This window comes from Oenanthe melanoleuca, chromosome 1A, assembly GCF_029582105.1.
Source record: "Oenanthe melanoleuca isolate GR-GAL-2019-014 chromosome 1A, OMel1.0, whole genome shotgun sequence".
Taxonomy (NCBI): Eukaryota; Metazoa; Chordata; class Aves; order Passeriformes; family Muscicapidae; genus Oenanthe; species Oenanthe melanoleuca.
Window position 1 is genome coordinate 36,312,347 of NC_079334.1, and position 16,215 is coordinate 36,328,561.

Here is a 16,215-nt window from a genome sequence, read left to right on the forward strand (position 1 = left end):
AGACTCAGCAGGCTCACTCCAGTCTGGCAGCAATGGGGAAAGAGCAGCTCCTGAGTACCTGAAATCGTTCCCTCCTCTTTCAAGTATCAGCTCTAATGATATAGGGTAATACTCAAAAACAAAAAATGTGAATTTCCAATGGATAGTCCTGTTCTACTATGAACTCTGTAAGTTATTAATTGCTGTATCATTTGTTTGCCCTCTGTTTTGAGATTACTTACTGTTTTTGAATGTTACTGGACATATATAAACTTAATTCTGTGTGCAGACCTTTTTTTCTGGCAGCAGACTGTCTTTTATCATTCTGGAAATGATTATATTGCATCCATTAACTAAAACTTAATTTTTTCTGGAAATGTTCTTGACATTCACTCTAGTATTCCAATAATGCATTACAATTAGTACTATTTCAATGTTGGCCAGAGAATTAATACCAAATAGATTCCTAGTGATGTAATACATAGAGGAAAGTGCTCTTGGCTCATTCTCAAAGAAGTGGACACAATGATTATTTTCCTTAGTGATTAAGTAAACTCCAAGGAAATTTCCAAGCTAAAATAATATTATATATTTAGTATACCAAATATATCCAGTTATGTCAAGGAATAGTCTATTAAAATTGCAGTCAGCTACTTATGTTTGATTGAGAAAGAAGCTAAAGAGGAGCATAACAAAGACCCAAAACTGTCATCCTTACTTATATTTTCTATTTATTTCAAAGAATTATTTGCCTTAGTGAGAAAAAAATACCAAACTACTGTAGGAGAGGCAGACAGAATGAATGAAAATAAGGTAGTTCTGTCTTTTTTTAAATAAAATCAAGAACCTTTTTATCTTTTCCTAAAAATAGGCTAAGTAATTATCTTTCTCAGCAATATGTGGGAAATCCTGATTGGTAAGTGGGTTACAACCTTTTTAAATAACACAGGGGCCAACTCCCTGAGCTGAATTCCAAAGAAGTAACGTGATATACAGAAATAGCAGTAATTGGGTAATTTTGAAATCATAATAGTTTCATTTGTCTATTAATCTCTTGCATTAATGTCATGTTAATAATCTTACTGAAACGTACAGCACTTGGAGATTAGGTAACTGGTCACAAGCTGATTTGGGGAGAGAGGTGATCTGTGCTCCTGTTAGTGTCCTGTTGAAAGAATTTATGAAAAAAAAATTACTTTTTGAAGATTGATAACCAAAATTTTTAGGACATTCTTTATAATAAGTCAGTCATACAAGAAAATAAAACAAAGCAAAAATATTTCTCTACTTACAAACTCTCCAGACTTGTAGTCCCTGTCAGATCAGGAAACTCTGTTAACTGTGAAGCACCATTTAAAGTCCTACAATTAAAAAAAAAAAAAAAAATCAATAAATTGTGGTAATGGAAATGTGGGACAACTCTAGTACTGCATATAAAAAGAAAACTAAAATAAAAAGTAAACATACAGAGTTCTTAGTTCTGGTAAGTGTTGAAAAGCAGATTTTCCAACAAGCTGGATAGGGTTATCATAAAAATGTCTGAAAAAAAGAATAAAAAGACATTTAATGAAAAATGCTTTAAAATATTCTAAATATATTATTATACCATAAACAAATGAGTAAAGTTTCTATGATGAATCACATCTTATTGTAGCAGAGCTGAACTTCTGGGCTTTTCTCATCCTCTAATCTGTATTCACCAGCCACATGTCACATTTTGAACATTCAAGTAGTCACTGTTTTCATGTTTTAATGCCAGAAGCCAGTCAACAAAATATTCTCTCTTTTCCCCAGGTTTGCAAAGACAAAATTTCACACATGAAGAATTTTGTGATGACCTGAGACAAATTTAAGGATAGCACATGAAGAAGTCAGAACTTCCCCTATTCACAAGAGGTTTCCTTGCCCTTTTGAAGCCATACTGGTTTTGCTCATGGAATATTACTCAAGATGAGTCATTATTTTTCTTACACTTATTTTGCAATTTCTTAATTTGAAGCTGTCCATTAAGTGAATTTTCATGTAAGATGATGGGAATTCAGACTGGAGTCCATCAAGGACAATATTTACCAGCTTTTATGTTGCCAGCAATGCTAAGAGATTTAGAAGTAACCTCTCAAATAAAAGGTCAAAGGCCAGAAACCACTACTTGCTTCCCTTAAGCAGGACTTGAAAACTGCCATGCTTTCCATGAAACTGGAAAGATATGAGATTTTTTGCTTGTGTGGTGATGTGCTACAAAGGATACTCACAAAAAAAGCCATTTGACAATTAGCCACAAATATGATACTTAGTTCCACGCTCTCTAACACAAAGAGTCGTTGAAAAGATTTTTATCACTTACATTGTAATGAGTGAAGGATTACCCACAAATGCACGCTCAGGTATTGACTTGATGTTATTGCTATGAAATCCTCTACAAAGAAAAAAACATTTATATGGTAAGGAAAAAAAAAGTGAAGACTCAATCTGTATTCACAATGCACAGTGATGGTTTTTTGTTTCTAGTAAGAAAAGCATCTGTATGTAAAGGTATATCCTTGTTTTCTGGAATAAGATGGAGCTGAAAAAAGCAAAGGAAAAGGAAAAATGAAGAGAAGAGAAGAGAAGAGAAGAGAAGAGAAGAGAAGAGAAGAGAAGAGAAGAGAAGAGAAGAGAAGAGAAGAGAAGAGCAAAATTGCTGAAATTCTGCATTTCCCTAAATAAACCAAACCACTCAGATAAAGTAAACTTCAAAATGGCATTTTAAAATTCAGAGCATGTATGTATATAGATATAATGTAAATATACAAACATATATGAACTAAGAACATCAATAGTTAGATACTAATAATAAAGTAGCTAAAAATATATTTCCCCCTGTTCTTGTTAAATAGCAACTCTTTCCTTTGCTGGATGGCACAAATTTATCAAGGAAATAATTTTCTACACTATATTGTAATGTTGATCCTCCCACAACCACCTTTTCGTTGAGGTATTTTAAATGTGGACACAAACAAAATGTAGTTGTGCCTGTTGGATAGAGAGCCAAATCTTTGTCTCATCATTAATTACTGGATTTTATTCATATGAGTAATTCTCCATTGTGAAAAACAAAAGGAACAACTAAGATTTCAAAAGAACAATGATGATTTGTGTGGGAAACTCCCATTAGTTCAGTCGGGTATGAAGAAGGCTTCCCAGCTTAAATTTATGCATTACTAAGCCTCCAGTTGTTCACTGATGCAAGCACACTTGGCCATTACTTGAACAGGTCCCACATTATTGGCTTGAGCTGCTCAGGCATTGTGCTACTGGTGATGAGCTACAGAGCAAGGCTTTACCTCCCTGCTTGCTTTGCATGCAGACTGAGCAGAACGAGCATCTCATCTGCAGCCAGTAACAGACTGGTTTTGAATGGGATGCCTTGCATGGCAGAAAAAAACAGGGAAATGGCATGGCTACCTTCCAGAGCAATATCTGCTACTAGCTGTGCACAAAAAGGTCACAGTTTGTGTTTTCAGCCCAGGCACAAACTCAGAGAGACAAGGTCCCACCCAGAAATGCCCTTACTAAGGTGGCCCTGGGCTGGGTCTCTGTGGGGCTGGGCTGCCACCTGGGTCTCTGGAAGACATCCTGCCCTTGTAAGATCAGATTCAGGGCCCACACAAATCACAGAAGCACACAGTCTCCTGATCTGTGCTGGACTTGGGATGTCAGGTTGCAATTTCAGACCCCAAATGTTCATTGCACATAGTTGATAGTCAGGTAACCTCAGGCACATCAGGCAGTTTGCTGGTGAATTTGGTACAAACTGAGTTTGCATTTTTGGCTACTGACTCCAGAGGTCATCAAAAAGTCAATGCTTTGAGGTCACTGCATTTCATTCCAATTGTTTTATGGCATAAACAGCAGCTGAGAACGTTTAGGCTGGGAAACTCATTCTGACAACATTGGAGGCGCTGAGCAGGAGCCCACAGTTTCCGGGGGTACCTGCTCTGGAAAAAAATCTCAGGTGGCTACTTAAAATTGGAGTTTAGACCAGTTTGTGACATGGCAGGGGTACAACCATGTCCAGCTAGTATGTGATTACTAATTTTTGTCAAAAATCTATGCTGATAAATAATGGTAAAGAACTCAAATGGAAAGAATTCTGAACAAGTGCATTAATGTGTACATTATGTGTATGATGTGTTAACATAATTTAATTTCTTTTAATTTTTAATAATTCAACCATCTTTCAAAATAAATTTGAATAATTGAATTTTATTGTTGATTTTTTTGATGCAAACTACACCTATGCATACAAAAGTGTTTTATCCAAAACATTACAAAAAACTGACTATATATAGAAATAGAAATTGCTGTAATTTAATAGAGGTGAGGGAGGGAAGTAGCTAAAATTTAATTAAACCTGATGGACTAATAAAGATGCCATGCCTTCTTAGCTAGAAGACTAATATATAGGATAGTTTGCAAAATGTAACTCTTGTGTTTGGGACTAAAAGTGAATTAATTGTATTAATTAATTACTGTATTCCAAAGAGGAAGTTCCTGGAAAAGATCCACTGCACAAGGCAATATAAAAGTAAAAGTTGTCAGAACTTGAATGGTCTAAACTGAACATTGAAAATTATTTTTTATGCATGTTGGCATGCTTATTAGTTTTTCCTAGGATATCAGTTTTTAAGGATTACTGATAAAATCACCAGCACTAAAAAAAAATATAAATTGCACACTAGACAAAACATTCTTCTTCCTAATATGAGCTCTGTACTTACAGTTCTTTTAGGTTTGTTAATGTCCTGATAGCAGTGGGGAACTCGTCCAGACTGTTGTAATTTAAATCTCTGTGTGAAAATAGATTTTATTATTTTGGTTATGCACTGCATAACAGATAACAGCATTGCTGGCATTTGTAATGAACCATCATCTTCTATGCATTGAATAAATACATATAGCAAAAAGACAGGAAATCCTCAAAAGTATATGGATATTTTCCAATAAAATCTATTTAGAGCACATTATCTTTCCTATTTTTATCAGCATTCTATTTTTAGTTACATTTTAGCTATTCTGTAATAAAGAAAATGTAAGCAAATCCAAATATTACTAAGGGATTTGCTGTTTTGTAAGTTGGCCGTCCTTTGCCTTACATTAAAGTATTAACAGGGAAATAATCTTCCAAAACAATATTCAATTACTCTGGTGATCTGCTCTTTACACGTCTAATACATTTCTCTATAAAGATTTCTAACTGTATTGTAATTTTAAGACTTGACAACAGTCAAGAGAATACTTCTAAGCATGCAAATTGTAAAAATGATAGTGCAACTATGGTAGTGACCTCTGCTTTAAGAATTGCTCATGCTGCAGCAGTAATTAGACTTTATTTATATATATATATACTTTATTTATATATATATTATAATATTATATATATATTATATATATTATATATATTATATATATTATAATCCTACCTCTGCCCTCAGCATGACATATGTGTTCTTTAACATTTAGGAGATGGCTGAAACTAAAATTGAGACATGCCAATTTACTGTGATTCTCTCTGGCAATGCTTTGTGAGGAAAATAGTCTGAAAGACTGGAGCAAAAGCCTTTTTAGACAGGCAAAACCCAAGCCACAGTTTACAATAGATTGAAATTGAAATAGTATCAGGCTGAAGTAATGCAGGCAGGAAACTGCTGTCTGAACTCAACAAGGCTTTCCTTCCTGCTTGTAAATCTCTCCTGCTTATTGACAAAAAGAGATTACAGGCGTGTACGGTTTGGTTTTGCCCTCTAGTGATATGTGATTTCCAGACCTACCCTCAATGCAAAAAAATGATCTTAAAGTGGCGTCCATCATTTACACCAAGATCTCCTCAGATTATCTTGAGGCTCTCTGGGAACTGGTCTATACATTAAGCAATTACTGTGCTTGAGGCACGTGCTACACTGTCCTGTTGCAGGGAAGTGGCTGCACCTATGTTTATTCCCAGATTTGTGACTGTCCTCTGTGTTTTCATCTCTCTCATGCCAGGTGGCTGGGACTGGGTTTGCAATTACTTATTCCATTGTTCTGTTTTTCCCCATTTGTGACCAAGTGCCATGTGAATATCACTTAAATAAACAAACCAAACCATTAAATTTTCCCTCTTCCTTTCCCGTCCCCCTTTCCGGTGCTACATTAAGGGACTTCCTCTCAACTCACAGGCGCCTCAAAGTCCAAATTGCAAAATTGAAATTCAGTGGCAAAGGATCAATGCAATCAAAATGGTGATAAAAACCCCCAAGAAGCCCAAACCTTCTTGCTTCCAAACCTTAATGAAAGATGAAAGTGGGCAGGACACAAGTTTGTGGATGGGAAGGCAAATAGTCACCTTTAGACTAGCAACATCCATGTCTGAAACTGTTTCTCATAATTGGGTGTTTAATCTCTGTCCTGGTTGGGTAAAACATCTAAAATCACTGCAAATGATGCAGCTGACTGCAGCAGGTGCAGGAGGAAGCACATGCAAAGTTTTATTGTCCCTGTGGCATTTCTGGGGTCTGGGTGACTCCAGCAGACAACATCTGTATTTGACTAACTGTAGCAAAATAATTTTTGCTAACCATTAGCACTGCATTCCTGTTTGATATTTTATGTAGAATATTTTTTTGCTAGAAAACTCAAGAAAATTTGAATTGATCTAAACAGAATTACAGTGAAAACTTGAGGGAGTTTCAGTCTTTATCAGTGCTATTCTTTATCAGAGCTCTCTACAGACAAAAACTTGGATACAACCAGAACATTTCTCCCACTTGTAAAGCACATACAGAATATGACTACCTAGAACTTTTGCTTTTTCCAGATATAAAAAAATAAACCCATCTAATTTTATAATCCTCCTCAATGCTAAGACAATTTCTTAAGGTTGAAGCTTTTCATTGGGACAATTTCCCAATCTAGCTACTAGCTTTACTGATTGAACAAGACATATAAATAGTACTAAACTAGGCAGCCATAAGTTCATGAATAGTCACTTCTTTTTCTATGCTCAACACAGTTTTCAACTGTCTTTCAAACAATTTATCAATTGACAATACTTATTAAAAAGGCAAACTAATTTTATAGTCAAAAATAGGATTTACTACATAGAGTCATTGTGAACTATCACTTAGATCCTGTAGCAATCAGGCAAGCTAAAACCCACATTTGGCTTTTGGGCTATTTTTATTCTTTCTGAATATTAATGAAAACACTCTAAAAAAAGAAACAAATAAGAGGTCAACTCACAATGTCTCTAGGCTGTGGAGCCCATCAAAGCATTTCTTTCCCAGGGAATAGATTCTATTGTTATGGAGATGTCTGCAGGGGAACATTAAGCATGCAGTCAGGAAAGCACACTGCACACAGTGGACTACAGCAAAACATCTTGATGGTTAAACCAAAATTAACTTATTTCCAGGCATGCATTGATTATATGCAATCAATCTTTTGCAAGAACATGCATAGGTGGCACCTCCACCCATTATCCCAATGCCTCTCCATATGATTTCACAGAGAAGATCTGTTTTAAAACCACCTAGATTGTTCAAAAGTGTAGTTCCCTGTAGTTCCAAGCTGGCGTTTGCATAATGAACAGACATATTCTCAATGATAGCTAACTAGTTAAGTAACACAACCTAAAAACTGTGTATGGGGTGTGAGGTGTATATTTGGAAGATATATATTCAGAGGGTATCAGAGGGTATGGCCCAAAAGAGAAGCCACTGGGAAATGAGTAACACAGCAGACAGGTAAGGGGCATTAGGCTTCCAGAATGCAAAGACACAAAGCCATAACTCAAAAAGCTGTAGCTTCCCTGAGATGAGTAAACTAATTAATCTGAGAAGTGCTGTAACTTGCCTTTCTTTGAAATGATGAAAAAAAGTAACTACTTCCTAAAATATTTAGCAATTGAAAGTAATTTTAACCAGTTCTGCCTATTTCTATCTTTTACACTGACATGGAGAAAACCACTCTGAGTGAAGCTCATTAATATAAGCAGATTCAACTTGCAGCTACTTCAGGTAATTTCATTTAAAAAGAACGCCTTTTCCCCAGATTTTTCCTTTTATTTTGTCCTCAAACTCCTACCCCTGTAGTGGAGGGAAACTAAGGGAGAAGGGTTTTAAGAGAAAAGAAAAACTGTGATTGAGTGGCTGCCAGGCCCTTCACTATACTCTGAAAATACTGTTAAAGATCAGGGGCTCTCTGAATGTATCTGCAGAACCTAGATAATTCAAGTCTACCTGTCCATCAAAAGCAGGGATTCTGACAGCAAAATAAAAGTGTTCTGTGGGATTTTCCTTTTCTAGGAAGGAACCTAATCAATTCCATATTTTTAATGCTCTAAATACTCTGACCTTTAATGCTTTAGTTAGCATGAAGAGTGCATCTTCAAATTCCAATTATGTTTGGATCTTTAATTATAAATGTTTTGACCTGCTCCAATTGACCATGCACTTTTGCACCATGTTGAAAATTTGCCATACTGTATAGAGTATCAACCCAACAAAAGCAGAACCACACACAAAGACTTTGATGAGCCAAAAAGATCAGCTGTGGTAGGTTGTGAGGAATGATTCAATCATTAATCACTATAAAGCCCAGAAGATTAGAAATATTCAAGGCATAGATTAAATAAGGAAAACTAACTGAGCAGAAGCAAGCATGGCATGAAAAGAAATTATTTTCTCCTGCATTTCTTAACTGACCTCTTACCAGTACATTTCTGGTAGGGGTCTAGAGGACAATGTTCAAGACAGCCTCTTGCCTTTTACATTGCTGATGTAAGTCTAGAAGGTCAATTAAATCACAAGTCCATCCATTCTTTAACTTGAATGGGATTGATATTGAATGTAAAGAGGAGGCAAAGGCTATGCAGAACAAGTCAGCTGTCAATTCGCATTCTTGGGGCCCCATGGAGTCAGAGATAGTGACTGTAGCTGTTAATGAAGAACCTTGATGTGTGCCAGGTTCAATGCTTACACTGTGGCTGGAGGATGCTACAACATGCCAAGTGTCTATATAAAACCATGGTTTATGACAGCCTGTAAAGCTTGACTATATAATTCGCTCTTTAATAATGCTAATGTTTTCCAAAGCATCCTGAAATTACTTCTTCACTTAAGTTTCTCCAGCCAGTCTAGATTTTTTCCACGTGGTACATTCCCAAAAGATAAGAAGCTGAAACCATGATTCATAGTATGCCTTCCAGGTTTTGGTGCCAGCTGTGCATGTTTCAGTTAGTTGAACTGGTATTCAAACATAACCAAATACAAAACTGCATGTACTTTCTATGACAGGAAATGCACATTTTTTTCTACTGGATGGCATTCTTTCCAAGTCTCCCAGAAAGATTTCCATTCATTTCCTGTTTCTAATCTTCCCTCTTTCAATCTTAGACAACACATAATGTATCTCTTCCTGTTTGTTTTGCTGACCAGATAGGGTGATTTTTAATTCCCTTGAATATTTTTTTATTGAGATGGAAACTTTTAAACTAGATCAAAACAAGTGGTTTAGCAAATGCTAGTCAAACTGTAATAAAATCTGTTTCTCCAAGAGGCCAAAGCCCTGCAAGAAGACATTGCCTATAAAAAGCAATCAAAAAAACTTACAGAACTACCAAACTGGAGAGGTTTCCAAAGGCATAGTCTGGTATGTAATGAATTTTATTCAGTGCCAATGTCATTGCCTGAAGTGCTGGTAAACTCCTAAAAGCCTGGACGGGAATTTCTGTCAAGGAATTATCATCTAGCCACAGGTGTCTAAGGGAGACCAAGCCATTGAAGCAGTTGGGGGGTACATAGTTGATGTGGTTGGCATCCAGACGCCTAGGAGAAAAAGAAACAGAGAAAATTGATTTCAGGAAAAGAAAAGTGGCTTTGCACAATGGCTATAACAACTTATCACCATGAATATAAGCCCAAAGAACGGACAGGGGTTGCCACTTCCAGTTTTCACTTCCTGGAGATTCTACATTCCCATCTTGCTTGCAGCCTCATCCTTGAGTTCTCAAATCATGTTTACACATCTGCCTGTTCACTGGCTCTGCAGGGACAGCTCACCTATGGAGCCATCAACTCACTGAGAGCACACACTGATCATTTTTGAGCAGAGTCTCTCTGCAGTATGACTTTGTTTCCTTTCCCAATTGTTCGAAATTGTGGAACAAAACAGCACAAGAAACTCATCAGAGATTCTCTTTCAGAACCTACAAATCACTGAGCTGCAAGATAATCTGGATTCCCATATGCTAAACACTCATTCCAAGACCCCTAAACAGAACTCACTTCCAAGTCTCTGGAAGTCCCTGCTTTACGTTTTCTTAAACATCATGGAGAAATATTACAGAGTTATAGAATCATGGAACAAACTGTGTTGGGAGGGACCCACAAGGATCATTGAGTCCCACCCCTGGCCCTGCACAGCACCATCCCCGAGTCACATCATGTGTCCAAGGGCATTGTCCAAATGCTTTCTGAACTCTGTCAGGCTGGAGCTGTGAACACTTCCCCTGGGAGTCTGTTCCAGTGCAAATATTGTTTATCCTAATAATTCTAATGGTAATTGAGGTTCACATTTTTTCAGTAGTGGAATATAATGTTTTTTACCTAGAGATTAGTATTGCCAAAGTGATGCATTCATGTTGAAAAAGAAGACACTAAAGGCACTTCAGCAGCTGCAGAGCCAACAGAGGGAGCTCAACTGCATATTGTACATTTGCAGGTGATGCTCTGTTCTCATACTTGTGTAAATAAGGATTAAATCCAGTGAACCTTTTTCAGATGTGGTGTTACAAATATAATGTCATCTATTCACCGGCTTTTGTTTTTGCTGTGTTTTACTTTGTCACTGTGATTCTTTCAGGGAAAGATTTAAAAGTGCATTTTAGATTTCAGAAACTTTGTGAAATACCCAGTTGGGGATGTGGGCCCCGATAAACTTTTTCTGCTTTTAATGTGCTGCAGTGACTTTTACCTTTTCCATAACATGAAAACTGTGCTCTAAAAATTTTCATGAAATGTTTAGAGAGGAGTAATTAAGTGAATGGTAGACCAGAAATAAATTTAAATAGATGTTTGAAAACACTATACAACAAATGGCCACACCTGGGGTACTAAGTAGTTCTGTACAACCTAAATTTGGTCTCTTCAAGAGGAATGCAATACTCTTTGTGGTGGACATACTAATCTCTTTATTTAAAGCTGCTTCCTCATTTACAGTCATGTAAAATGTCAGGTCCATTCTATCTCCTGTTCCACACTGGCCCTACCTACTGCATGAGAACAAATAATGACTGCTAAGGCTCCGTGCCAGGCTGGCAAATAACTGAGACAAGGTCACTTGGAACAAATTTATAAGGTTCAGTGTCAAAGCCCTTGTACAATTAAATTTTCAATATAATAACTGACATGTCAGGCAGCAGAGACAGAGCTTCCAAAATAACTCAGTGGTCTGTCAACAAATGGGTAAGGCTGGAAATGTTTAGAAATACTCATGTTGTTCTTCCTCCTTTCCCCAGGCAACAACCAAGTTATGCCTGTGTTTTCAAATAAGGTATAATTTGAAAAAGTAGATGAGGTTTCTTTGTGTTCAGTCAGAAGTAAACTTCTTCCCTGGGTGATGCTGGTATGTAAACTAAGAAGTTACAGTTGCCTTAGTTTGACAGTTTCGCTGATTAAAGAATGGAGGCTTTATTCAAACTCCATGTGCTGCAGAGCTGCAGTTAACATCTCCTTCAATAGGAAGCCTGCCCGTGCAGCCCCAATGTCCCGGCTCACTCCACACCAGCCACTCACAGGATGCCTGGCTGTGTGGAGAAGCCAAGTTACCTGTTAGTATGTGACCCTGGGGCTGAAATGACAATATTTCTGCTGTCCTCAGTGAGACCAACATTTTTATCTTACCAATATTTTGCAGCAAATCAAGGAACTGATTTTTTTTTTAATAGCTGAAGTTTCCAAATATAAACCCACCACTGGCTATGTAAACAAAAACCCACAGAACAGAAAGAAAAAGAGAACTGCTGTACTGTAAATGAAATTCTAGATAGTTACTGTTTAATTAAAGCTTGGAAGAAACAAAAAAGCTGCAATGATTTGTGCTTCAGGTTCTATAACTGGATTACGTATCCTGCAAGTACTTATAAGAAGTACTGCCTCAAGTGCTCTTTCGTTATCTAATCTTTTTTAAATTTCCAAGTACCATTTTCCCTCTTGCAGATATTAAAAGGTTTCAGTAATGGTTATATTTCCTGTCATACTGTAGGTAATGCACACTGATGTATAAAGGACTGATCAAAATCACCCTTTTCAGCCAATTGTTTTACATGTGTTGATCAAAGTTTTGGCACTTTCAGAACTAAACCCATTAACTCACAAACATGACCCTATTTATAACTGAAAATACATGTAGATAACATGTGGTGAGTTTGAAAGCTGCTATTATATTCCAGAGAGAGCTAATTTAGGGAAACAGAAATACTTGATCTCTTCTGATAGGCAGCATGTAAATAAAGCAGCCACTATGAAATTCACCATGAGCTCACTTAAAATGTCTAAACCTTTCAAAGCAAATACTTGAGTTATGTGGACTATAACCCACTAGTGTTTCCTGTGACACACTGTGAATTCTGTGACCATGTGCACAAATTATGAAAAGATATTGCTCATGTAGAATGAAAACCTCATTTACTAGTACAGACAAAGGCAGATGCTTGAAAAATATTTGATTTGCTTTTTAAAAATCAATTTAATATGAATGGATGCTAAGTTTTATGCCAGTGGTAGGCTTCTAAGAGAATATATATATAATATCTATCTATCTATCTATCTATCTATCTATCTATCTATCTATCTATCTATCTATCTATCATCTATATATAAACACACACAAATTTTCCTCTTTTTCTGTATCTTCTCTCAAAAACAGCTACAAACTGAATATATCACAATCAAGAAATTTCTTAATATCTTGTTGAAGTGCCTTGCTCATTCATTCAGGTTTAAATCAAATGCTAGATAGATGAGGAAGGAGATTTTTCCCAAGCAATTTTTCCCTCTGAAATGAACAGCTATTACATGGATTGCCTCATCTTGAATGGATGAGGGCCAGAACACAATGAAAGGTCTGGAGAAGAGGGAAGTCACAAAGATGGATAGAGAAGTCAAGGATAAAATGTTTATTTTGTTCAAGTTTAATTTTAAGTTTAATGTTTAAGTTAAAGTAGGAGAGGTAAAACCAAAGGAAAAGTGATTGTACTTAACAGGTAGGGGAGGCAGAGAAGTGGGAGCACAGGATGATTTGAGGCATGGTGGATTAAAGAAGGTGTGCATTTCTCTCTCTCATATCACCTTCCTCTTCTCCTGACTCAGCTCTGTTAAGCAGGGAGCCTCAGCCAGGTCTCTCCAGGAAGTATGGAGCAATGATGGGCAGGGGCTGTGCACAGGGCCTGTCTGGGGAGAGCACAAAGGCCAGGAGAGGGTCACTTGCAGCCCACCATCTTTGTTGGCATGCAGACCCTCTCAAGGGTTTGTTCACAGAATTGACTAAAGTCTCATTTAAGTAATGGCAAGTGACATCTAAACTAGTTTTGAAAAGTGCATGTAATAAAAATACAGCTGGCTGTTTTAAGCCATGTTTTTCAAACTTGGTCTTTTAAGCAGGATATCCCCTTCAGTCCACAGGGGAAAATGCTAGGACTATTGTAAAAAGCTTAATTACAACACAACAGCCCAGCAGTTCTCACATCTCTCTTTTACAGGACTGACATAAAGAGCCCTGCATGGCAACAAGAAGAGCAAAAAAGACAAATCACAAGCCACAGTTTAGGAGCATTTATTTCTGTGCCACTGCTCAGTTTTACATGAGGAGGTTTCTGCAGCCCTGAGAGTTCTCAGCCTGTAGTGCCTCTCTTCACATCCAGATGTGCTGCTCAGGGATACTGGTAAACCTGCATTCAAGATGATGGATGCATAGACAAGAAGCCCTGATATGCACTGATATGTTTATACAAAGGTTGGCTCTGATACTGGGTTCTTTAATCCCCACAACTGGGATAAAGTGGGGGCTAGCAGTTGTTGGGTAATCCCAGGAATCTGGCTGCATACTCAGATCATGACCCCACAGATAGATAGGCATGTTTGATGTGTCTGGGAACACTCACAAGTGTGTGGCTTGGAGCGAGCTCTCCCAGCCTCACAGGCAAGGTGTCACCTGCTGGGGACAGTCCCAGGAGCATGTAATCTACCAGATGAACCCCAGGAATACAGTTCAGGGAAATGCTATTTGGCATGGGTCAAAAGTGTGCCAAGGACCCTGTTAACAGTGCAGCCATGGCCAGAGCCTCTGAAGCACAGCCTGGTTGTGATTATCAGTGTGCCACTGCATGGCCCCCAGGACCTGACTGGAAACCTGGTGTAAGCCTCTGCACTGCCAAACACTCCAACAGCAGCTTCTTGCCTCCCACATATGCTGGCAGGCTTCAGCCATGCAGGATGATTATTGGCTAGCAGTTCTGAGGTTGAGAAATTTGTCTGTCTCAGAGATGTGATAAACCCCTCTTTTGAGATTTCTCATAAGACAGGGAAGAGTCAGATGCCTGGTAGCTTCTACTGGATGAAAGAAAACATCACCAAGTGGCCTGGAATTGCTGATATAACATAGTCTTCTTGCACCCCACTTTGAGAGCAGCTGGCTGGTTGAGTTAGGGACTGCACATTAAAAAAAAAACCAGTAGCAAATGCTTTTTAGCTAACCTTGCACCTCTATCTTCCTCCCCTTGGTTAACAATCCAGAAAAGTGTTTGTGACTGAGAAGGGTGGTCTGATACTGTACTTCAGTCACTCTTCTGCTGCCCAGTGCCCTGGGGCTGTAGCAGCCTGGATGCTGAAGGTGAGCAATAAAACGAGGAGGCTGCAACAATGGGATTTGAGACGTCCTTGTCTATGTGTAGACATCTGCATGGGCACAAACAACCTCAATTTCAAATGTGGGAAATTCCACCTCTGGGAGTTTGTGGGTACCTGCTGAGGTACCAGCTTTCTTAAGAAGGATAGTATCTCCTGTAGCCTTCATTATTATGGGGTGTGACATGGAAAACCACAACTAAGGTTTCTGTCTTTACATGAAAACAGTTCTCTGGAGAGAATGAACCTTCATCAAAGGGTTTGGTCTTCCAACTAAAAATCAGGATTATTAGCAGAAGCATCAAACTGGAAAATAATTGCTCAAATTTAACATTTCTGGAGGAAAAAAAACCAAACTGACTATTTAATTTTAAGCCTGAACTGGAAGAATTTCAGAACTGTGTGCCCTCAGTCTTTCAGTGCTTGTTCGGGCTAAGCATGGAAACTTCTCTTGAAATGTCAAATATTTGGGAGAGCACAGAGACAATGAAAAATCCATTTGCTAACCTGTATCAGACAGGCAACTACTGAGAACATCTGAGATGAATTCTAGATAATATTTGGTGTAAAACCTGGTGTCACCATCAGGTGGTCTATGAATACTGAAATACCTTATTAATAAAATTTAAGAAATCTACAAATTATGTTGGAAAATTCTAAAAAAATTCATTGGTACTAGTTTGCTTATAAAGTCCAATTAAATTGTTTCACTAAATTGCAGCTTTGCAGGTTGTTAAGGGAGAAAAGACAGTTTATTTTTTCCATCTATCAACTGTTTAAAGTGCTTTGTGGGCTATATTGTATTCTGCCGAATTTTCCACTATCAAAGTAATAGTCCTTTAAATTTCACAAGGATGAGAGCAGGTGGTACAGTGAATAATGCCTGCTTTGAAATGTTCCTCATGACTGGTGTGGCATAGGCAATGAGATAGCACCTGTCCTGTTCTTAATTTGTGTGACTATTTGTGTGTCTGACAATGCAGCAGGAAGAGCTGCTTATTAACCATGATGTCGAAACAAGAAAATAAATGGAATGAAGTTTCATCTATAGCATTCACTGCAAAGGGTTTTGTTACAATAATTCCAAAAAAAGAACAGCAGAAACTTTGCTTTTCCATCTGCAATGCCAATTACCCTTTCCTCCTTTATTTAGCAACATTTGAAAATGGAGATCTGCAACATTTCAGTGGCTAAAAAATATACATTAGCATGTTCAGGATAAGAGTAAAAAAAGATTATTGATATGTCATTGCCAGTTTTTGACTAATCCCTGCTTATTACAAACTATGGAAATTATATGTCAATTCTGGCATAA

At 37.5% G+C, this 16,215-nt stretch overlaps 1 protein-coding gene across 3 annotated transcripts in view; it reads right to left on the minus strand.

The window, feature by feature from the left end:
• Positions 1–16,215, minus strand: part of LGR5 (leucine rich repeat containing G protein-coupled receptor 5) — a 91,137-nt gene that overhangs the window by 17,343 nt on the left and 57,579 nt on the right. For 2 of the 3 annotated variants that reach the window (XM_056516378.1, XM_056516377.1), the window contains exons 5-11: positions 9,609–9,824; positions 7,240–7,311; positions 4,740–4,808; positions 2,324–2,395; positions 1,447–1,518; positions 1,272–1,340; positions 1,073–1,144 (exon numbers count right to left, since the gene is read on the minus strand). In XM_056516378.1, coding sequence (XP_056372353.1) covers positions 1,073–1,144; positions 1,272–1,340; positions 1,447–1,518; positions 2,324–2,395; positions 4,740–4,808; positions 7,240–7,311; positions 9,609–9,824 — 642 coding nt within the window. The remainder of the gene's footprint in view (positions 1–1,072; positions 1,145–1,271; positions 1,341–1,446; positions 1,519–2,323; positions 2,396–4,739; positions 4,809–7,239; positions 7,312–9,608; positions 9,825–16,215) is intronic. The other variant, XM_056516379.1, reaches the window with a different exon arrangement.